Genomic DNA, 23,744 nt, shown 5'->3' on the forward strand with positions numbered 1-23,744 from the left:
GCGGCCGACAGCCAGATATATGATCTGCGGCTCGACATCTGATCCCCAGATCTGCAAAGCAAACGTGCACATTTGCGTACGCGTGTGCACACATGCATGCGTTCACTCACAGGGGTGTGAGACAGCGACAGTAAGGTTGTGTGACAGAGGATTAACAGTGGTCGCACACAGGTAAGCCTGCACACATGTGTGCACGTACACCAGCAAACACATGTATGTGCTAGAGGGCGGACTCAGCCATGGTGGCGTTGTATTGAGGGGACTCTGGGGTCTTTGGATAAATATACAAACCTCTACCCAAACACACCCGGCTGCCAGATCTCATCATGTGGTTGAAGAGAGAGGTCAGAGTGTGAGACCACTAAAAAGGTTAACGCAGTCAAGACAAAGAGCACGAACAAAGTGAGCCTTAACTCTGGTTTTCACGATTTTTAGCTCAAAACTCAGGTTACAAGTGTTGCCTTTCACCTTCCCATCTGGTCACTCAAGATAGAAACGAATAACTGAAAGAGCAAGGGTGAAAAATGGGGTATCTTCAAATACAGAAGTAAACAATGTGAATGAAATCAAGGCAGATAAGTAAAAGAAGAGCAGAAAAAAAACAACTACAACTACTCTGTTTTCTTGTAAAGCACACTTAAGAATAACATCTGCACCTAAATACTGAACAATGCAACAGGAAGATGATCACAGGTAAGACGAGGGGCATGGAAAAGTACTGAAGAGTTTCAGTCTGTGAGCTGAGGCCACATCTGCAGTAAACACTCTGGGAAGACAGTTCTGTGGTGGGGCCCAAAAGGCCATATAAAGAATACTTTGTTTCTGCGCAGTTCATCTTTTCAGCCTGGGACCCACATTTATGGAACGTATTCTTGTAAAAGAAACCAGTCGAATCAAAGTGCGACTCTTTGTTTTGCATTCCATCGTGTCGTTCAAAGCTGAAATCTGTGATGTTGTCTGAGTGGTTCAAATCACCACATTTTATGGGGCTGCACCTGCTCTGGTCCACAGCGCCAACACTAAAGTCAAATTCAATATTTGCGCACAAGTTAACAGGTAGGTCGAAGGCATTTTATGCTTTGATACGCAGCTGGATACAAAGAACTGTGAGGAAACACCACTGGCTGTATCTCAGATCCACAGCAATCACCGTTGTATGTTTAAGCCCACGTACACACAACCAGCGGAGAAAAGCATGTATGTCACCGCTGATTAAAGCTAACAAAGAGAAACAAAATATCGTCCTAAAGATTTTTTCTCTTTTGTTTTTTTCGGATCTTTGGGTTGTGGGTGGAGCTGTGCCACCACCACCACACAATCTAAATTTTCCCAGCTGTGAGCAGCTTTTCTTTGTGCATTGCATTGTGGGAAAACCATGTGCATCAACACACTCCAGTAAGCATTCTGTCTGGGTTGAGTTTACTTCATCTTTCATCATCTTTTCCCAACGTGAACACAATAAACTCAAAACCTGCTTCGACCTGTATGGAGCATGGAACTGGGAAATTGGGAGCCTGAGATATTCTGAATTTTATTCCCTAGTACGGGTCAACCTCTAAAAATGCAAACTTGTCTCCGAGAAATTCTGTTTATATATGACTAAATCCTATTCCCAGTTACACTGGCTTTCTGGCAAACTGTGGTCATCTTTAAGCAACAAAAACACTTTGGTTTAAGGTTTGAGAAAGACTGAAGTTTCAGTGAAATGTTGCGTTTCATGTTTTAAGTCACTGCCGACTTTTTTCTGTATTAAACCAGATCATGATCCTTCCCTAATTCATAATCAAAACTGCTGCTGTGCCTAAAGCATAACCATAACAAAGAGCAGATGTTGCATTGGCTGAAAACAAATGAAACAAATGAGTGGGCATTTAAAAAATGTTCAGAATCATCATTTTCCCAACTATTGTCCATCTGTTTAAAAAGGTATCCCAACAGCGTGACGTTTGCTCCACAACATATTTGCTACTGCATATAACTAACGTACGCTCTAGGAGACCGGGTTGAAAACCCAACCCGAGATGACCCTGAAGACATCATCAGGGTTGTACTCTCAGACTTTAGAAAGCTCTTCCATAGTCATAGACGACATTATATAACTGTTTCACATGTAGCACCCCACAAGTGAAGTTGTCTTGATGTGTGTTATGAGTAAAATGGAGTACTTCATTGTTTTTTTTTCTTAATAAAATTCCCTTTGAAGGATGAAAATGTGTTGAAAGTTGCAGATTTCTGCTTCAAGAAGCTCTTCTGTTGAGCAACTCTACCTCAAGAATCATCAGCAAAGCTGTACGTCCAACTGTGCTGCAGACTCAGGATGAAAACATAAATTTATGAGGTCATGACTCAACATTATTACAATTCTAATGCAGATTAGCTCTCGAAAATATAAACTGAACAGTATAGATGAAAGCCACATTAGTAATTCTTATTTTTTTAAGGAATAATCCTAAAAACAAGTCCATCTAGAGGACAGTAGAGATGGAGGGCAACGTGACATCATAATCACTCTCTCTCTCTCTCACACACACACACACACACACACACACACACACAATCACATAATAAGGCCACAAGAGACAGTCTAAATGACTCCTGCAAGGCCACAGACACAATAGGAAACAGAGGACGGTAAATCACACACACACACGTACATACAAAGCACCCCCACAGACATCCCTGTCCTCATCCTGTTCCTTCGTGACCAAGGAACTTCAAACCTGTAATTTAAGAAATGCTCTGCCGGAGGAATGCAATAAATCTTGTGACAGCAAAGGGAGCAGAGAGGGAAAGAAGAGGAGAAAAAAGAAAGAAAAGTGTCAGCCGCGAGTCGGTTTCCTCCTCTGCCGTGTTCGTGTGAGTGTGTGCGAGGGTGGGGTGTTGGTGTTAGCTGATACATGATCAAGCTGGGTGGTCCGGGGCCTACACATACACCATTTTTGTGTACAAATAAACTTAACCCCCACGCCATTGTGGTCACCCCTCCCACTGCTTTTTTTTTTTTCTCCATCTCTGGTCTTCACAGCTGCACAGTGTGTGCATGTGTAAACACCCATGCACATTCGAACGTGTTCGAGTCTGTGCTCCACCCTCTCAAACAGGGGAAATTGAGTAATTGAGACCTGCTATTAGGAGACAGTAAAGCTCTGATAATAACCAGTGTGGTAAAACAATTACAAACACGTACCGAGCACTGCCAGCCAATGCCATGAAGACCTGTCACTGACATTCCTAAAAGATGAAAAACCAAAACAAACACCAACATATTGATTCCGGGTTTGAAGCGCTTGTCTTTATTTTGGACACAATATACAAAAAAGCTTATGAGGAGTGAGTGTAGAACCAAAAAGTAGCATCCAGGCATCCGATTGGTCAGTCAGCCGGTGAATTAGTTGTCCTCTGTGTTCTGCTGCTCTTCGATTGGTAAATGAGGTGACTCCACTCGTTCCCCAGTGGGAGCTAGATCTCCATCAGCTGGTCCGTACCAACGATGACCTCGTTCGTCCTCTCAGCTGGAGAACGGAGAGAAATTTAGAAATTCACACAGAAAAGGAATCAAAGGTCAGTGTTGCTTCTGGTTGTGTTGACCGGATATCTGAAGTTTATATCAGTACCAAAACACACTGGATAACCAAAAAATCCGTAATGGTCAAGTGACAGCCAGTAAAGCGATGCTACCGAGTACCGAGGTACTGAGTTACCTTTTAAGTTGAGAGTCACATGAGCAGAATGGTAGAAGAAGAAACAGTGGCTGCCTGGCAGGTGGGAAATAAATGAATATGTGTGTAATTTATAGTTAATGGGCTACAACTTGCATATGTATGGTGCTTTCATGTATTTGAAATCAGTCCCAGAATCTTCCGCGTGGTAGGACTTAGGTCACGCTGACCGCTACCTGAACCTCCCAAAAAGAAATAGATGAAGCTTGAAACTGGGTCTGCCAGCATTTTCTCGCTATCTCCCTCAACCCAAAGCTGGTTCAGCATGAGGAGAGCTGCCGCCGCTCCTCCCCGCAGACCTCCGTCTCCGAGCGTCGGTGCTGATCCAAAGCAAACGGTGGCAGAGAGTTATGTTCCGTCCACACAGACAGGTTTTAGTGTGAAGGAATCTGTTGCTCAGAATGAGTTTATCCTCTGCTGTGTGGAGGGGAGGACAAATGGAGCATGGGACAGCAGGAGAGGGAGTGACTGGAGAGGAAGGTTACTCAAATCGGGCTTGCTGATTCATCGTAACTAACGCAGTGTTCACACGTATTGAGACGATGCGTTTCCATATTTACATGGTTAAGTGTAATCAGGGGGCACCATTAGAGAAGCAGTGTCAGTGTGGACTTCTCTAATGAGTGTCCACTGTTTCAATTCATTCCATGTGTGTATTTATCAAAGGGCCCAGAGGAAAGGTATGGATCTTTAAAATATCAACACCTGACAGGCCTGTATCTGTGTGTGTGTGCATGTGTGTGTGTGTGTGTGTGAGTCTGACTGGCAGGGTGGTCCTTGGCTGCTAACAGCTTCAGCAGGAGAGTGGGTGCGTAATGTCTTTAGCAGTCTACAGTCGGCCAGCTAGACGGGAGGCGAGAGACAATACTGTGCTTTCTAACAATAGAATATAAAGTAAGAATTGATCAATACGCGTGCAGAAGGCGATTCCACCAAGAACGGTCAAGGCATGTTTGGAAGTGGATTACAGTAGATTACTTGTGTATTCTTTTCAAAACAGCAATGCCGATTGACTATTTTAAATTCGGGACACTAAAAATGCATTATTCCCCTTTGTTCTCATTATCATTATTAATGGTTATTTCCCCTGGTCAGTCGTGGAGGTTTGTTGAGTCCATAGTAAAATTGCGAATAAGAATAAGAAACTGTTGCACGTGCTACATATTGTAAAGCCGGCTGAGGAAAACGTGCGGTTTTGGGCTATTTAAATACACTTGACTTCACTACAGCAGAAGAGATAACAAGAAAATGAAAGAAGCTAATAATCAAAAAACAATTAAAACAACAGTGTGTCTGCGTCCCAGTGACAGTAAGAGACATCGAGACAGATTTAATGTCCATCAAAGACATAAAGAACTTTGCTATTGTGTGACTGAACTTTGGCTATACAGCGTATACAAAACAATTATGCAACCAGGGGTCTACGTTTCCTGTTTTCAACAGCATAATGTTAGCAGCTCCTTGCTATCCGGTGGGAGAAGCCTTTGCCAATAAAAGCTGAAGCGAGATCAGTTCGCCCGCAGCGATCGCTCGCTGGATGCTCCGAAAAGTCTCTACGGTTTCAAACATTTTTAGGCGAGTTTAGCTCAAATTCACACTGTTGTTACTTAGAGCACCCTGTTGTTCACTCAATTAGGCTGCTCAGTCTGGTAGCTGAGCTCGCTCTCTCTTTCTCTATATGTGCGTGTGTGTGTGTGTGTGTGAGAGTGTGTTGGATGTGGCTGGAGGCTGCTGCTGTTGAATTCCGGGTGGTCCTGTTCTGGCCCTGCTCTCTAACCTCTCCATCAATGTGACACACAGACACACAGACACACACACACACACACACACACATACACCGAGCTAGCTTTGGGGACAAGAGGATTAAGGAAATAAAAAAAATCTCTGACAAATCTCTCTATCACACAGACTTCAGAATTAAGAAACTTTCCTAGTGGGCTCGAACACTTGGCACTTACAAACAGATGCCACACACGTACGTTACCACGTTATCTGAGTCAGCCAAAGAGAAGGACTGGGGGCGGACAAAATAATAGCAACAACAAAACATGGACATGACGAGCTTCAGCGGATAAACTGTTGTACCGAATGGTGTAATAATGTAAGGTGTTTCTGTTATTTTGTCCAGCCTTTGTTTATTCTGTCCGTCCTTTCAGCATCCAGTTGATTTGATTTGGGAATGCAAAATGATCAGTTCCTGTTTGTTTGGCTATATTCAAATGGCTTAAACGCTATAATGTACATTCAGTTGGACTAATGAGGCGAGAGGTTGCTGAGCAAGGCATCGTGAGCTAACAGCGACTTTGAGACGAGGACGTGCACGAGGCCGGGTGAAGTTACCTGTGCAAAGCCCATTCGCCTTTGGCTGTGCTGCGAAAATATGAAAAGCTCATGATTGCTAAAGTTAGGCTAAATTAAATAACCGCATCATCCAAACTTTGATAGTCATGCCTCTGCAGGACACAGAGATGGAGCAGATGAGAGCTGTTAAAAAAATAAATGATGCCTTATGTCACTGCAGCATCCAAATGTATTGTTTCTGTTGTGTGAGGGCTCCAGGTCCCCTCTGAACAACATGCAGCTCATTCCATTCGCATCACATCGTGCAATATTTCCTTATATTATGCTATCACATGAACCGATCTTAGCTAGCAAGCTAGCTGGCTAAAATATAAGCAGCAGGTTTATGGTTGTTTTTTTAAGTTAAACCAACAGCGTGTCAACATGTCTGTGCATGTCGCTGCTGTGAGAAAAAATTAAATGCAAGGCGCAATCCATAAAGAAAGGAGGAGTAGGAATGAAGTTTTTTTTTTTGTGTGTGTGTGTTCATGGTGGGGGACCTCACCCTCTGGTTCGATCCGTTGTCCGTTTCCCACCAGACAGTATTTGAGGTCTGCTCCTCGGCCGATGACAGCATTACTGCAAATCACACTGCCCTGGATGTTACACCTAGAAATCACACACGCACACACATGCACACACAAATTACATTAATCACATTCTGCTTATATTTTCTGTAGCTGTAGCTCCCAACCTGTGTGTTGTGACCCTCAAGAAAAGTCTGAGGGGTCACAAGATAATAAAAAGGAACATAAAGAAAAAAATTGGTATTTCTGTCACAAACACTTTTTCTTCCCAGCAGAAAAGTTAATACTTTCACCTGTTATGATCTCTAAAAACCCTTCAGATAAAACATTCATTTAGAACTCATGTCCACATTAAGAGCATAACCAGTGATGTGGGGTGACAAAAAGATACCGCTTCATTTTAATGTGTCACAAGCTAAAAACTTGGTTCAATTTTAAGGCGCAAAGAAACAAAATTGTCAACAATGAAACATTCACAGCCACTCAATAATATCCTCAAACCTTGAGTTAGTGCGTGCGGGCCTGAAAGTGCTGAGCCAGTGGCTCATTTCTGGTACAAGCCCATACTTTACAAACTCTGGAGTAATTAAAGATTCATATTTTGCTGGGATAGGTTTGGTGGTGTTCAAACACGATTTTCCGGCTCCCCTGTTTGCTCTTCGGGCCCACAGGAGATTCGAACATGTTTATGGTTCACACTCATTTTCTTCCTCGTACCTTGAGCACACGCTCACACACTCAGTGAAGATCATTCATACTGGGAGCCGAACAGTGCGGCCACAGCCTTCCACTGTTGGCTGTTCAGCTTCTCTACTCGCACAGTTGTGGAGTGAGCGCCACACTGGAGGTCAAACTGACAGTAGGAAGCTTGTTTTCCCGTCAGGGATCCTCCCACCTGCTCCGAAGGCTCAAACGTACCCAATCAACTGAACTAAATGACACGACATTAGCATATATGAGAACAACAGCGGCCCGAGCTGTGTTGCACGTGTGCGTGGGTTGATATTGTTGGCCTAATCCTAAAGTCCCACCTGAGCTGGCGCTGCCGACCCACCGTGCACGCTCACATTCAGCCAAACCATCGCCATAAAATTCTTGGAGGGGAGACACAGACAGTCTTGACACAGACAGTGTGTCCTGTGTCGGCTAACCGTGAAGGGCGTGTATGTGTAGGTGTGTGTGTTTGAGAGTGTGTGCTTCAGTAGCTTGGGGAGCCCGGTGGAGAACACATGTTGGTCTTGCCCAGGCAGTGACGCACACACACTTGGCCCTCTGCGCCTCACAAACAGACAGGTTTGTATTGGCCCATTCTATTCAGGTGGTTAGGCCTGGAGGGAGAGGGAGAAAGGAGTGTGTGTGTGTGTGTGCGCGTGTGTGTGTGTGTGTGTAAGTGACTACCTAGGAGGTGGCGGTGGTAGTTGGTGATGGGAGATTACAAGATTCAGAGTTTTGAAACATTAGAGAGAGAGGGAGAGAGAGAGAGACCACCAAAGAAGCTTCGGAGCTGAAACACCACTAATTACTAACACCAGGGCTCCTCCTTGCCATGACCCCCCCATCCTCCCCCTCTCTCTCTCTCTCGCTCTCACGCACGCACGCACACACACACACACACACACATATATATACACACACACGCACGTCAACCCCCACCTCCTGTGCCAACCCCCCTGGAAAGTTGACCCCTACTACCCCCCTTCCCAAACACGCAGCGCTTTGTCAACAAGTTCTGGTCAGCTCCAAACAAAGAAACCAGAAATGCGAGGGGTTTCTGCGACATGGCCGGGGTCTGCTAATCCCCTCACACTGGCTCTTTCTTTCCTTCTTTCTCCTTCCTTCTTATGTCCCCGAAAAAAAAAGAAAGAAAAGAAAGAATTGCAATTTCTTTCTTGCGTGCTAGCTTGCTTTCCCCTCGCTTCTTTCTTCCCTTCTCCTGTCTCTCTCGTTCTTTCATGCCTTTGTGCGTGCACCTACATGGGCATGATGAGGGTCCCCATGCTGGCTGGCCGGGGTCCCTGAAAGGCTTAAGAAGAGATGGAGAGAGACAGAAAGAGAGAGAGGAGAGAGATGGAGTTGAGGCCTTGATGGAGAGAAAAGAGAGGGAGGAGTAAGAAATTGAGATAAAAGAAAAGGAGCCTGTGAATAAGTGCATTAAAATCCAGACTTGAGGCCAAGATGAGTCTCTTTCCACCACGGTTTCTGGCTAAGAGACTGAGCAGATCAATCTACATGCTAATTCTACAGTAGCGACTGACGCTCTTTGTACAAATCCTCTCTTGTTGCAACAAAGCAGCCATTTTGACCGCTTTATCTACAGGCTGCATTTGACAGTCCTGATGAGCAACGTGGCTAATCACGACACATGACCATTCAGACGGGGTTTTCAGTCCTCCACAAGCGAAATCATAACGTGACAAATACAGGATCTGTATGTCCTGCATGGGCCTTCTGAGTTTCCTCAAGCTGCAACTGTTCCTCCTTCCATTTTCATTTAGGTGATATTTCACCTGAAGGCACACAAAAATGCTTTCCCTTACTTATATATTTCATTTTATTTGTAAGGACCATGCACAATGTGAAACATAAATGTTAACATTTGATGCATTACATTAGAGTTAGCTTAAAGCTAATTTTCATCTGCAATCCCTTTGGCAGGTCTCAATTAAAATGCCCACACGACAGCACTACACAAACGAGAGAAGCACAACAAGACGCATAATACAAAGTTACTAAAAGCTGGTCTTTACATCATGCCCGGTTGAATTTTGGGGTTAAAGTGTACAAAATTATGTACAAGACCTTTCTTCTTGAGATGATCCTGTAGCCAAACTTGAAGCTACTTAAAATGAGAATTAAGGGTTCATGTAAGAATGACTTAATAGATTATCAAATTGGAATTCAACACATTTTCTGGCATTTGATTAGCTGCTAATCAATATAGTAATCAATCAATCAATCAATCATTTCAACGCTACGTAACTTCAAAAAGGGAATAATCAAATAGCCCCAACTTTTGCTGTTTGAACTTCATCTTTTAAGCCCCCACTGTGTTCCACAAATTCCATAAGCAGTGGGAAACTTGCTAAAGGCGAGTAAATTAGCAGTTAAATGCAATATATGGATGTTGTGTGTTTCAGTTCAGCAGCTTTGTGTTTGTTTGGAACTGATCTCTGGCTGGTTGCACACCAATAGATGCATTGTTAACTCAGCGCTCCCTGTTTGACCCCACAGAGAACAGAAAACAAAACCTGCTGCACCTCCCATCAACGGACACACACATGCACAAGCATCTTCCTGACACACACACGTTTGCACAGCGGAGCACCCACAAAAATCATTGGGAAGATATGTAATGTAAAACTATGAAAATGTGCATGTAACTTAAAGGTGTTCATACAAGTTTTGTCCTGGCAAGATAAGATTTTATTTTGAAATCTTTGTTTACTGAATTCCACTCATTTTCCTCACACTGTATGCATGTACTAACCGAACACCGAACAAAAGCTGACTTTAATTCATAAACATGCCTTGAAGGTGAAATTCTTTTTCCAGCTAAATTAATGTATTCACAGAAGTGTTTCTCGTCAACGAGTGTGTGCATGTGTTTTGTACTCGTGTGTGTTCTCACCCCTCCTCGATGGTAACCCCGTGCATGACGATGGAGTTGGTAACTTTGACCTTCTCTTTGACGGTGGTGGAGTTTCCGATGGTGGACCGCTTAATGGAAGTCTTATCTGCTACCTGGCACAGCGCTCCGATCATACTGTCTGATCCCATCTGAGAGCAGCGAGAACACACAAACACACACACAAACAGTAATATTACACAGATGTAAAGTGAGCTGTGATGAAGGACAATTACTAAAACTGCGAATTCAGAGGAAAATGTAAGATAACAGAAATCTGAACCGTGAATCTGACTTGTGGTACCTCTTCTGCATTATACTGACCTGACATCTCTCAGAAATGACAGCAGATGGGTGGACTGCTGGCTCCTCAAACAGCTTCGGGGCCTAGTGGGATGAAGACACGAGAGGGGGAGACATGAGATGAAAAGTCCATTGCAATTAGCTTTTCTGCGACTGACTAACAATCCAAAACTTTAAGATGTTCAATTGGCTGTCACATAAACCAAGCAAAAACGACAAATTGTTAGATTTAAGAGGCTAAAACCAGACTAATCTCTGCAGTTCTAATACTTTATGTCATGAAATTAAAGCCACGTATACATGTACACATCCAGGCACTGAAAACGTACACGTTCGAAATAAAAAACCCTGAAAGGAGCAGGCCGACATCAGACTCACCAGTCGGTTTGCTTCTATGTAAGCAGCTAACGTGTTGACGCGGTAGCAAGGGCCCTCATCCATAATGTGAACGTAGCAGCGGAGCTTCCCTCCGTGGTAAGCCTCGCTCATGTCACCGCGGTGGTCGTTCCAACAGGAGCGCTCCTGGGCCAGCTGGAGGAGAGGCTCGTCTCGTGATGAGATGAGGAGCTCTGGGACGTGGAGAGGAGGAAGAACAGAGTTCAAATGATGATGCACACACACTGTTTTGGGAGATTTTGCATTTAGTTATTGTTTTTTTTGTCAGCTTGTTAAAGCAAGTTCTCTGGTTTTAAATAGCTTACAGCGGTGTGACTGATAAAAGTGTCTTTCCTCTGACTTTGATGTGCGAAGACGCGACGTGTGCAAACACTGACCGTGGCTTGTAGAGCCGTCGTTCTTCTTCTGGTTCTGATCCTCTGCGTCGTCTTTGATTTTCTGACTGTTGGTTGTTTTGGAAAACTGCTTGCGCACCAAATATGGTACCAACTCGCCACGGATTGATGAGATGGACCTATGATATGAGACGAAAGGCTTTACTTCAATTTGTGCTCAAATTGGAGTGGAAAAAGGTCAAGGTCATGTCAGAAACAGGGACAACTTTGAACAAACAGACATCCTAAAGCGAATAAATCCATTCAAACATTTAGCTGCTGAAGTCTGATGCTGCACTACTTCATGGTGCTGATGTCTTGGTAATGTATTAATTCAGTTAGAGAGTATTGATCCAGGCCATAATATAAGTAGGTGTATATCTATATTATCTTTCCAGCAGTAGTTATGTGCTCCTTAGGAACTTTAAGTAATGGAAAAATATGACTCTCATGATAAGCAGGTGAAGCTGAACCCTGCTTCAAGTCTCTCTCTTTGTAAAACAGGAGGAACTTCCCCATCTTAACTTCTTCTTCCTCCTCTTTGCACTGCGCTGTGCTCTGTGTTCCTTCCCCACGCCCCCTCCCACCTCCCCCCCGTCACTTGCCCTCTCTTACTTTCTTTTAAAGGGAGATTAGAATTTCCATCTGAATGACAGGAGAAAAACAACAGTTACTCTGTCCATTTCTCTCCTTGAGCAAGAGACAGAGAAAGAGCACGGAGGAGAGAGAGAGAGAGAGAGAGAGAGAGAGAGAGAGAGAGAGAGAGAGAGAGAGAGAGAGATGAGCTGTGAAAAGAAAGTCCGAGAAAAGAGCTTAAGAAAGGAATGAGTCATCTAACAACAGAGATGATATATGGTGGCGGCAGAGGGTGCGTTAGTGATGTAATGATGTGAGATTTATATCTACATCTCTACGGCAAATTACTATATTCAAGTGTGTCCCTCGCCTTAACCAAAAGTATTCAGCGTGGATGAATAGATGGAGCATAGCTGGGAGATTTGTGCTTGTTGGCTTGGCTTTGGATTTATTTATGTTTTAACTGAAACTAGCACGATGAGGACACACTCCATTTAAAATTGTAAAAATGTAAAACTGGGCAAAAAAAAGACTCCCAGAATCTAACTTTTAGCCAAGTGCCCACTTTCTAGTGTTTCCAAAAAACATGTCACACATGGGCAAAGTCTCGTCACCACCCTGTTTTGAGAAGTTTGGCATCGTGCTGTTCATGAGCTTGCAACCTTGTCCGGAATGCGTCAGGATCTAGTCCGGTCCTTATCAAACATGCTTGATATTTCTGTCAGCAGGCTTTAATGTGCTACTCCAGATCTTCCCTTCAAGTGTGCACTGTTTGACAAAAACTTAGAATAATGGTCGAAAGGATGAGATAAGACTTCTCCTGAGCTAATATCGACTGGAGGGCAGAGCAGGATCTAATGACTGTTTAACGTGGCTGTGGAACAACATTCTGTGATATTAATACACATTATGTTGTTTAAATATGCATTGCAGCATCAGTTGGTTATGCCGGCAGAGCAGAGTGAAATGCTATCAAGAATCCTTTTTAAAAGTCGCTGCTTTGGTGTTCTCTCCTGCTCCGAGATAATGAGCATGCTGCATATAGATCGCCTTTCATTGCTGGGGTGGTTATTCAATTATGTGTTTTTGACAAGCTCCTCTGATGTTTGCTGCAATGACAAGTAGCTCAGACAGGCTGATTTCCAATGTCTTATTTTCCTTCTTTTTTTCTGGCAATCAGGCCACTTCTGAAGATCACGTTACCATCTTCACTCTGGAAATAACTAAGCGTTGTACCCAACCACGTTCCAACATTCACTCTTTATTACTATGAGAACGTTCTTGTCAAAGCATTTTATACTGTATTGTTTAGTTAATCTTACTGAGGGCAAGAATCTGATGTTTTTGCACATCATACACATGAGGAGGAATAAGTAATTTTCTACTTCAATGCCTACTTCAAACCATGAGGCCTTTTGCGAATTGCCCTGAATAATGGCGTGGCTGTATTGGTACACCCATATCGAATTTCATTATTTCATTGCTAACACCAAGTTTAAGTGCAAACGATTATACACTGAACAAAAATATGAACGCAACACTTTTGTTTTTGCTCCCATTTATCATGAGCTGAACTCAAAGATCTAAAACATTTTCGTATACACAAAAAAATCCCATTTCTCTCAAATATTGTTCACAGATCTGTCTAAATCTGTATTAGTGAGCACTTCTCCTTTGCCGAGATAATCCATCCCACCTCACAGGTGTGGCATATCAAGATGACCACCATTTCCCTTGCGCAGTGCAACACATCTCCTTCGCATAGAGTTGATCAGGTTGTTGGTTGTGGCCTGTGGAATGTTGGTCCACTCCTCTTCAATGGCTGTGTGAAGTTGCTGGACATTGGCAGGAACTGGAGCACGCTGTCGTATATGCCGATCCAGAGCGCCCCAAACATGCTCAATGGGTGACATGTCCGGTGAGTTTGCTAGCCATGCAAGAACTGGGATGTTTTCAGCTTCCAGGAATTGTGTACAGATGCTTGTAACGTGGGGTCGTGCATTATCATGCTGCAACATGAGGTGATGGTCGTGGATGAATGGCACAACAACGGGCCTCAGGATCTCATCCGATATCTCTGTGCATTCAAAATGCCATCAATAAAAAGCACCTGTGTTTGTTGTCCATAACATACGGCTGCCCATACCATAACTCCAACGCCACCATGGGCCACTCGATCTACAACGTTGACATCAGCAAACTGCTCACCCACACACTGCCACACACGCAGCCTGCCATCTGCCCTGAACAGTGAAAACCGGGATTCATCCGTGAAGAGAACACCTCTCCAATGTGCCAGACGCCATTGAATGTCAGCATTTGCCCACTGAGTCGGTTACGACGACGGACTGCAATCAGGTCGAGACCCCGCTGAGGACGACGAGCTTGCCTGAGATGGTTTCTGACAGTTTGTGCAGAAATTCTTCGGTTATGCAAACCGATTGTTGCAGCAGCTGTCCGGGTGGCTGGTCTCAGATGATCTTGGAGGTGAACATGCTGGATGTGGAGGTCCTGGGCTGGTGTGGTTACACGTGGTCTGCGGTTGTGAGGCCGGTTGGATGTACTGCCAAACTGTCTGAAATGCCTTTGGAGACGGCTTACGGCAGAGAAATGAACATCCAATTCACGGGCAGCAGCTCTGGTGGACATTCCTGCAGTCAGCATGCCAATTGCACGTTCCCTCAAAACTTGCGACATCTGTGGCATTGTGTGGTAAAACTGAACATTTCAGAGTCCCAGCCTTTTATTGTGGCCAGCTTAAGGCACACTTGTGCAATATTCATGCTGTCTAATCAGCATCTTGATATGCCACACCTGTGAGGTGCTCACTAACACAGATTTAGGCAGATTTGTGAACAATATTTGAGAGAAATGTTTTTTTTTGTGCATAAAGAAAATATTTTAGATCTCTGAGTTCAGCTCATGCAAAATGAGAGCAAAAACAAAAGAGTTGCATTTATATTTTTGTTCAGTGTAATATGAGCTGATGGATCATATACATGCATTGTTTTTTCAGAGTCTAAACATGCATCTAACGCCTGGCGGCTACAGAGGGCTCCCTGTGACACTGCTCCACTTCAGAGGCTAAAGGCCTAACAGCCTGCCTCAGTAGCACATAGTAAAACAAATTAACACCTCACTAGAATACCCTGCTAACAGGACCTTTCAAAGCCTTACACACCATGTAACCATGTTTAACACTTGCTACAGATTAAGCAGCGAATGTGAATGTCTGTTTGACTGTGTGGGTTCAAGTATGTGCGTGTACTGCAGACACGAACTGGTCATTTTCACATTATTTTGAAAGATTTGGGGTTAAAATTCACAGTTGGATTGCTGATTGTGAAATTACACATTCAATCCTATGTTCATATTGACAAATAAGTAAAGAACTCACTTGTTATCAGCGAGAAAGTCCACCACTGCTTTCTTCAGACAATAGAGGTGGGCGTCCACAAGGCCTGTTTTGATGTGCATCCTGGGATGTCTGTGGATGAAAGACAAACGGTCAAAGGAGGAAAATGATCACAAAATGGACTTTTCATATAAGCAGCCTGTTAGCTTGCTTTGCAAAACCATCACACAGAGCAAAAAAAAAGAACCGTCTCTGATATTTTTCACATAAAGGCTGAAAGAATACAGCAGAATGGACAAATGTGGAGTCCCCACCGCACCACACACACACACACACACACACACACACACACACACACACACACACACACACACACACACACACACACACACACACACACACACACACCCATTTCACGACGAACAGCTATACCCTGGCTGCTACTCAGAGGACAATTTGCTTTGATTCTTTTCATCACCTGCTGTTTTTATGTTTTATGTTCGCTTCTCATTTACTGAAAGCCCTTTTAATTTACCTCCGCTTTGCTCATAGGACAGGAACATTTGATGGAAACCAGACACGGCCATACTCTTACATAAAAGTCAAAGAAAAGTGACATCTGTCTATTGTCCTCTGTCAGCTACCGTATATGTCGCCCCACTGAGCTGCTGCCATGAGACAGGTTTATGTTGACTGGGGGGGGGGGGGGGCACACACATGCAGACACACACACCCATGCATTCACTCACTCACACATTATACAACATACATTGGCTTGAGTTTGAACATGTGACATTTACGAAGCGAGAGTCAAAGAAAACCATTTTATACTGCAGGATTCAATAAACAAGTCCACCCTCACCCCTTCATCCTCTGTGACGACCCATCCTCCTCTTCCCCTGCCCTTTCACTCACTGCATAATAAAAACTGTGGGGTGCATTGTTCCTGAAAGGACCGTACCACTGCTTTCACATGTTCAAGACCATTTACTCTAAATCACATATACCTTCCATTACTGCTAGCCATTTTTCAAAAGCATGCTGCAGTGATTTAGATTTTTAAAGCTGTAAAAGCAGATTGATTTGAAAAGCCTGCGTCTCATTACCACACAACAATAACGATGACAAGATTAAAAGCAGACAGAATGTTCACTGTTTGCAGTCATGTTCAGATCTGAGCAAGCTGACTGATAATTTCAGACTCAAATCAATACAAACTAATGGCGAACAGCAAACTAATAGGAAAAAAAAAATCTGGAATTTGACATCATGTCCCAGTGCAGCCAGAAATATAAATTCTGACACTTCTCCCTTCTGCCAGCAGTGTGGCCATCACCAAAATATTCATGCAACACTGCAATCTTGGCTAATATCTTAGCACGGTAATGTCTGAGTCAATGTTGTGCTCGCCTGACAAACACATAAAATACAAATGCCTTCGAGAGGTGCTGGGCCACGACAAGTTGACTAAACAACTCCAGAGCTTTTTGGCCTTGATTGTGAAAGTCCTTGAAACTCTACGGGAGAGATTAACATCATTCGTCCCAAAGGTATTCCCCTAATTTAGTGTTTTGACGATGATGGCGGAGGTGTTTAGCTGTGTTGATATCTGGTGCCTGAAAAGTTCATGGCATGCGATTCAGATCATTGGACCCATCATGGCCTGAATGGAAGCATGTGTATTTGTTATGTTTCTCCACTTTATGAGTTTTGACCTTATTGAGTTATAGAAACACTTGCCAAGCAAACCGTTTCCTCTATTGTTTTAACCAGAGCCACCAGTACTGGTTAACCAAACTGGCTACACATCAAGACCAGCAGTACCAGTAATGGGGCCAGCATTGCCAGGAGTAAAAAATGGTTACATAAACAGGACAGTACACTAAAAAATTTGGTGTATTTGAAATATTCTCTGCTTCTGTACAAACAGCTAATATTAAAGGTGGGAAACATTCCACAATAAAAGTATTTTAAGTATTTCTTGAAACACAAAATGAAGCTTGATTTAACACAATAAAGGCCTAAAATTCTCCTTCACTGGGAGCACCTCTTCACATGTGCATAGAAATGACCAATAATGAAAAAATAAATGTTAAAAAAATGATCTGCAATGATTCAGGACAGGATACTGAAAACAGCACGGGGCTGAATGAGCCCTGTACGACGACACACACTTCACCTACACACTTTCTTTCTCTTCCTCTTCATTTCATCATCAACTCTTTTCTCCATTCTCCAGCTCTCTCCTGTCATCTCCGTTCGACCCTCTCTCCCCGTCTCCTCACCAGGCTTGCAGTATAACTAGAGTGACTCAGGAGGATTGCTTGGTCACACATATTTTACAACCAGATGCTGAAAGCCATAAATCAAACGGTGTGTGTGTCCATCTGTGTTAAGGTATTTTATTCAAAAGCATAAAAACACATGTGCGTGCACACACAGAGACACGCTCTGTGGGTGTTTGTCAAATGTATTTATTCATACAACATTTCCCGTGTGTGCCTGAGTGCCTGTGTGTGTGTGTGTGTGTGTGTGTATCGTGGGCTTAAAGTGGAATTTATGGGAACACCCAGCATGTGACATCACTGTTTGGCACCTGCGGGTGAGCGAGAGAGAGAGAGAGAGGCGGGAAGAGAGTGAGCGTGAGGAGGAACAGGTGCCCTTAAAAGTGATGTGAAGGGTTTTCATTCACAATAAAACCATGCTCTGCAGGACTTTTAATCAAGAGCTTATTGTGCCCAGTTCACCCAATCTGACCTCAGAGATATCAATCAAGCAGATCAATATGATCGCTTCAGCTCCATGCAGACTCTACTGGGTAAAAACCTGATGATTATCAAACTAACTTTAGCCTGGTGTCTCACACCACTGAGGTTGTTTTCCTCACATATGAGCACTTGATTGTGGCTGTTTGTCTGTATTTTTCCCAACGTGTGAAAATCCACACAGCAAAAGTACAATGTGAGCAATCAGTCAAAAGCTGAGCCGAACCAGACGGATCAGTCACCTCCATCTTCAGATATGCAGAGGCTGCCCACGTTCCAAGAAACTTCGACAGCCCATTATTACTTTTCAGAAAATTGATTTTAGCAGAGGCTCTCTTTATTTCAAGTGAGCCGGAGCGTCTCCACTATAAAACACTGTGGGATACCCTTCAGTAGCGACTGCAGCTATCACTATGAGTTTCTGATGCAGGAAATAAAATCGACTGCCAAGCAATAGCAAAAATAGTTTGACGTGGCGCTAAGACAAAGGATGGCATCAACCTGGTAACAAACATTTTTAATAAACATTTTGTTTTTCCTTAAACCCCCAAAATTCAGACCCTCTTCACCTTGAATCCTAAATTGTCTGCACCAAGTAACGACCTTGCTCAAATGGGATTTTATATATTAGGTATTCACACTGAGTATTTGGAAGCTAAACCATTTTTTCCCCATTTTTTAAAGTGTTGTTAGACTTTCTAATTCAAAACACTCAGCACCGGCCACATGCTACTTTATTGGTTTACACTTTTCGCAGAATCCAACTACAATGCACGTCTTGCATTTCCCAAACAAGGCTAAACATCTTGCTTTTCCTGACAGCAGCGTCACGTGACTTCTGGTTGCTGCGAGTGCTGTAGAGCTTGGTGTCAAGGGGAGCAGGAATGTAGTGCCTCTGCAGGCAAGGATGACTCAACCCTTGGATTAATGACTGACTACTAAAGCACCACTAAAGTCCTCAGTGGGAGAGAGGAGTCACATCTCAAACACACACAAACACACACAGCATAATGTCTTATTTAGTTACAACTAAATCCCCACAGCGGACGATGACTCAGATGCAGCAGATTGATTGTTAATACCCTCATTAGTCAGGTTTCCACCACAGAGCCAACAGGGCTGAAGGGCTTGGGACTTAGTCAGTGCATTTAACTGTTGCCTTCAAATTAAAATGTGTGTGATTCCCTTAATACCATTGTAACTGTCATAGATGCTTTCTTAATTGAGCTGACTAACATATTTGAACCCGGGCAATAAGCCTGAAGTGCACGTGGCCCTGGCGGTGCAGTACCCCTGACGACTGACAAGGCTGGTACATCCTACACCCTGTGCCACGTATTTATTGTTTAGTTGATAAAAGGTGAGAAAACGGTTAAAATTGACTGATTGTTTCAGGCCTAACGTTCACGTTTGGCTGTGTCAGGCTGCAGAAAAAGGAAAATAAAAACCAGACTGCTATGTATGGCAGCACTTAGACTTTAGCTTTCAAGCCTGCCAAATGATTCAGATTCTGACATTTGGAAAAAAACATGAAGAGCATCCATAAAACAAATAGAGTGGACACACAAAAGAACTGACATACAAGCATATGAATAAAAGATAATAATTACTGAGTTATCCCTTCATGACTTCCAGTCTTCATAGACTTTAAAAAGCTTGTATTGATGGTTCTTGTTACACTTAGAACAAGGCATAATCATAAGTTATGCAGTAAACCTGTTTGAAATATAGATCTTTTATTAATAAAATGTGTTATTGCATTAATATAATCCTGCCCTTTTGTTGCACTGCAATGGAAGTCATTTGATTTTTGGACGAAACAGCACATGTGGTATTTGTGTTGATTGGATTTTGCCTTTCTGCCTTGTGCCATCATTGCTAACAGATGCAAACAAACTCCTGATCCAATATCTTAAAGGCCACCACAGTGGATTATATGACTTTTGTGTTTGCTTACAATGCGCACTGAGACGAGGTTCCTTCGGTCAATCAGGCTCTAAATCGCTTTTGTTGTTGTGCTTTTGGATTGTATTAGTTCAGTATGGATGTACATTTTATACTGACTGTAACTAACGACATTACCCAACATGAACCTCCACGGTTTTGCTTGAACCTTTTTCACGATCCGCATAATCCTGATTTTGATTTGGCTTCTCAAAATACAGACGGCCACTCCTCCAGGTCGAGAGACTCTGACAGGTGGGGCTGTAATGTACGAGGGGAAGCCCTGCTGGAGTTCTTTCACAGCGTTTAAGCGATTTCCAGGTCAAACAATCTCACATGTGCAGAATGTTTTTGAGCTAACACACCTGAACCATGTGGAAACCGTAGAGCGGGAAGAGGAGAAAAAAAGAGCAGAGGAGGGAAGGTAGAACAAGGATGGAGGGATGAAAGAATGGAGGGATGCACAGAATAAGGGAGAGGTGGATGAAGGAATGAAGTGCGGAGGAGTCAGGTGATGTATGTACCAACTACAAGACACCTGCAGCGTGTCTATGACGTTACGATTGACATTTGGCTGGATGGTACAGATGTGCAAAACAGAAAAATCCAGAACTCCAGCAATTCACTGTGTTATTACCTTCAGTGATAAATCCTGTATGTCGAGAGATATTTTTCAAATCTGTTTCGTGTGGCTGCGGGACGTGTCTGTATATAAATGATCGGAGGTGATTTAAACATTATAAGTCTTTCGATGTAAGCCATAAATGTTTAGCTGTGGGCTTGTGTTTCCATAACACTGTGACAACGTGTGAGTGCTCTCGCTCCATCAGTGTCCACCTCCAGGTCGTGTTACGTGTGTCTGTGTGTGTTCATATAAGCACTTCTGTGTGTGTGTGAAAAAGACAGAATGCGTGTGTATATATATCTGTGTGTGTGTGTGTGTGGCTGAAGATTTCCCTGAGCAGGGAAGCATGCAAGCAGCTGCTCCGGCCCCACTCTTATTGGCCAGAATTTACAGTGGCTTTGGCTCCATGAAGTATTTACGAGCTCCCAAAACACCCGCTCTCACACATACGTGCATTTTAGGACTCAGAAGCGAAAACCTACCTAGAGTATTCTTCCTGTAACAAAAATCCCACACACCCACCACAGACCCTTCAGCCTAAAACACACCGACCCTGGTTAGAAACCAAAACATCTGCTCTCTTAACTAGAACCTGCAGATGTGCAGAACACATTTACCATCAGTCAAACCCCAAACACTGATCTCCAGATGAGAATCTTCCACTGATGACACAATGCACAGGTTTAGCAACTTCTGGAATTAATGTTAATTAGATATGAGAGATAAAATATGAAATGACAGAATTTCCTCAGAAAAATCTGAGAGTTGTGTTTGAAAATGAAATAGATGAGATTAGATTAGTTCAATGTTGAAATGAAACGTTAAAATGTGATTTTTTTAAAGCTGTGAGCACGACATGGCTCCATTCACCTTTGCTGTATTGGGACGGAGGGTGATGTCTTTGAGATGGACAAATTAAATCAAACCTATCTCCGTGGATATAGACCACTAGAGGTAAAGAGACACAATGCGTTTTTGTAATTTGGATGAACCTCAGGCTTTTTCAATTACTTACTTCCTCATGATAGACTTCCTGAATGACAGCCCGTCCTCCAGATCGGCCTCATTGGCCATGAACAGCAGCCTCTTCCCTGACTGATCCACTCCTACAAAGTCTCTCTGCTCAGCTGGTAAAAAAAGACAATGGACAAGACAATAAACACAGTTAGTAAGAGGCACATTTTCAACAACACTAAATGTTCAAATGTCTCTTAACGTTTCCTGTTACCTGTTTTCTTCTTGCCCTTCTGGCCCGGGACCGTCTCTGTAAACTCATGGGCTTTGCTCATTAGCATGGCCAGTGTTGCATTGTGGGCTCTGAACAGGTCAACCACCTCGTGAAGCGCCACATCAGTTATCAGGTCACAACTCACCACCAGGATGTCCGTCTAAAGAGGGAGGTTGGACAGACAAAAGAGATTAAATTGAGACAAAATGACAAAAACATATTGGATGTGCTGGGTTGGACTAGCGTTGCTTCCCCAAGTAAAAAGAGTTCAGGCTTCCAGAAAGAGGTTTCTGGCTTGTACTCTATTTTGGAACAAAACCTCCCCACCTGTCGTGATTTTAAAGACATTTCCAATGTCACCCTGCACGCACACATGCACACAAAAGCCCACAAAAACACAAAAATGCATGACATACAGTTTGAAGGGCAAGTTGTGTTTACAAAGTGAGGTTTCCTCACTCACGACAGTCATCTTGGCATGCATGTAGACTATACATAAATTAATGTGGCGACAACGCTCCACATAAACACCTCAAGACATGAGATCTTGGACTGTTATTTTCAATATTCACAACAGAATCTGGCTCACCGCGCAGGTTTTCGAGACTGACGTATAGACAGAGAGCGAGAGAAAGGGGAGAATGAAGGAATAACAGTCAACAGTGAGCTCTTCCAAGTTAAGCATTGCTTGTATATCAGCCAAACCCACACACACACACACGCACACACACACACACACACACTTGTACGGCCTGTGTTAAAGTGACTTAAACTCTGACGACAGTGAGTAATAAATCCTGCTTTGTTTCATTGTTTTTGTTTAAGAATGTGCCTGTTTCTCCTCAGCTGATCCAATTCTGTTGTTTGAAAGTGTGCTCCATTACAGAAGGGGTCAAATAGGAGATCTTGAGCTGTGTAAATATCACAGCCTGTACGGCCAGATCGCAGCAGTGAACGCAAACAAATCGCTGAAAACCAAAAGTAGTAAAGGGATATTACATATTCAGCTAGATGTTAGATTTATCAACGTTCACAATGTAGGTACAGATGACTTGTTCATTCTTTAATATTGCCTGGCAACAATATACAGAATATCATTCTTTACATTTCAACAAAATGTGCAATAAACCCATATCATGCCCCTTTGCTCCTCTTCACACTAGTCAAACTGCTCAGCGCACTCTGATGGCTACAGATGTGTTGCGTTACTATAACAGATACAACCATTGTTGTTTAAAAGTTTTGGATTAATGTCAGGAGGAAAGTAATATGTTAGCAGGGTCTGTAAACGTAACAAAAACATGTTGGAGGAAGCAGCAAACCTGTGTTCGCTCAGTGGATCTGAAATCTTGTTCACCTCTTTGGCACTAGTTGTAATTTTCCATTTACCGCTTTAAGGATAATCTAAGTACTGGACAGAAGGCATATCTGACCTGTTTGCTTCTTGGCCCGTGTGAGCAGTCGCATCTCTGAAAAGTGGTCAAAATAAATCAAGGCCACCTCTAACTTTGCAAATATCCAATTATGTTTGTACCCTGGTTCATTTCTCTATCATTCTCGGAGCAGGAACTGACACGATGTCGCATAACTCATTTCCTATCTTTCTCTTTTACAACAACGAGCTAGACTGGCCGGCTTTGAGCACCTTCTTATAAATCGATCCCAAATACAGCACTGCTCCAACATCACAGCGACACAAAGAAAACAAGGATTTTGGTGCTTGATTTCCAAACATCGACTGACAAAACGTTGACTCTCGTTTGAAAGAACCCCTCCATCGTTTGTTGAAGGACAGAGAAAGAGGATTCTTTTAGCATTTGATCCTCCAGAGATTATCTCCGGCATAAACTAAAACTCAAACTATTTTCAGCACTCCAGATATGCAATGATATGTAAACCAAAGCGGGCTTTAAACTGTACATCAACACACAGCTTGTGAATTCCACAGACATATCGCTTACTCTACC

General features: G+C 43.2%; 1 protein-coding gene across 1 annotated transcript in view; it reads right to left on the reverse strand.

The window, feature by feature from the left end:
- Window positions 1-3,268: 3,268 nt before the first annotated feature.
- eif2b3 (eukaryotic translation initiation factor 2B, subunit 3 gamma) overlaps window positions 3,269-23,744 on the reverse strand; it is a 29,779-nt gene continuing 9,303 nt past the window's right edge. Inside the window, exons 4-12 of the mRNA XM_076745651.1 lie at window positions 21,778-21,937; window positions 21,565-21,676; window positions 15,258-15,347; window positions 11,288-11,424; window positions 10,893-11,083; window positions 10,536-10,598; window positions 10,215-10,363; window positions 6,565-6,668; window positions 3,269-3,512 (exon numbers count right to left, since the gene is read on the reverse strand). Of these exons, the coding sequence (XP_076601766.1) occupies window positions 3,460-3,512; window positions 6,565-6,668; window positions 10,215-10,363; window positions 10,536-10,598; window positions 10,893-11,083; window positions 11,288-11,424; window positions 15,258-15,347; window positions 21,565-21,676; window positions 21,778-21,937 (1,059 nt within the window). The 3' untranslated portion in view covers window positions 3,269-3,459. The remainder of the gene's footprint in view (window positions 3,513-6,564; window positions 6,669-10,214; window positions 10,364-10,535; window positions 10,599-10,892; window positions 11,084-11,287; window positions 11,425-15,257; window positions 15,348-21,564; window positions 21,677-21,777; window positions 21,938-23,744) is intronic.

The sequence above is a fragment of the Chaetodon auriga genome, chromosome 12 (assembly GCF_051107435.1).
Source record: "Chaetodon auriga isolate fChaAug3 chromosome 12, fChaAug3.hap1, whole genome shotgun sequence".
Classification (NCBI taxonomy): Eukaryota; Metazoa; Chordata; class Actinopteri; order Chaetodontiformes; family Chaetodontidae; genus Chaetodon; species Chaetodon auriga.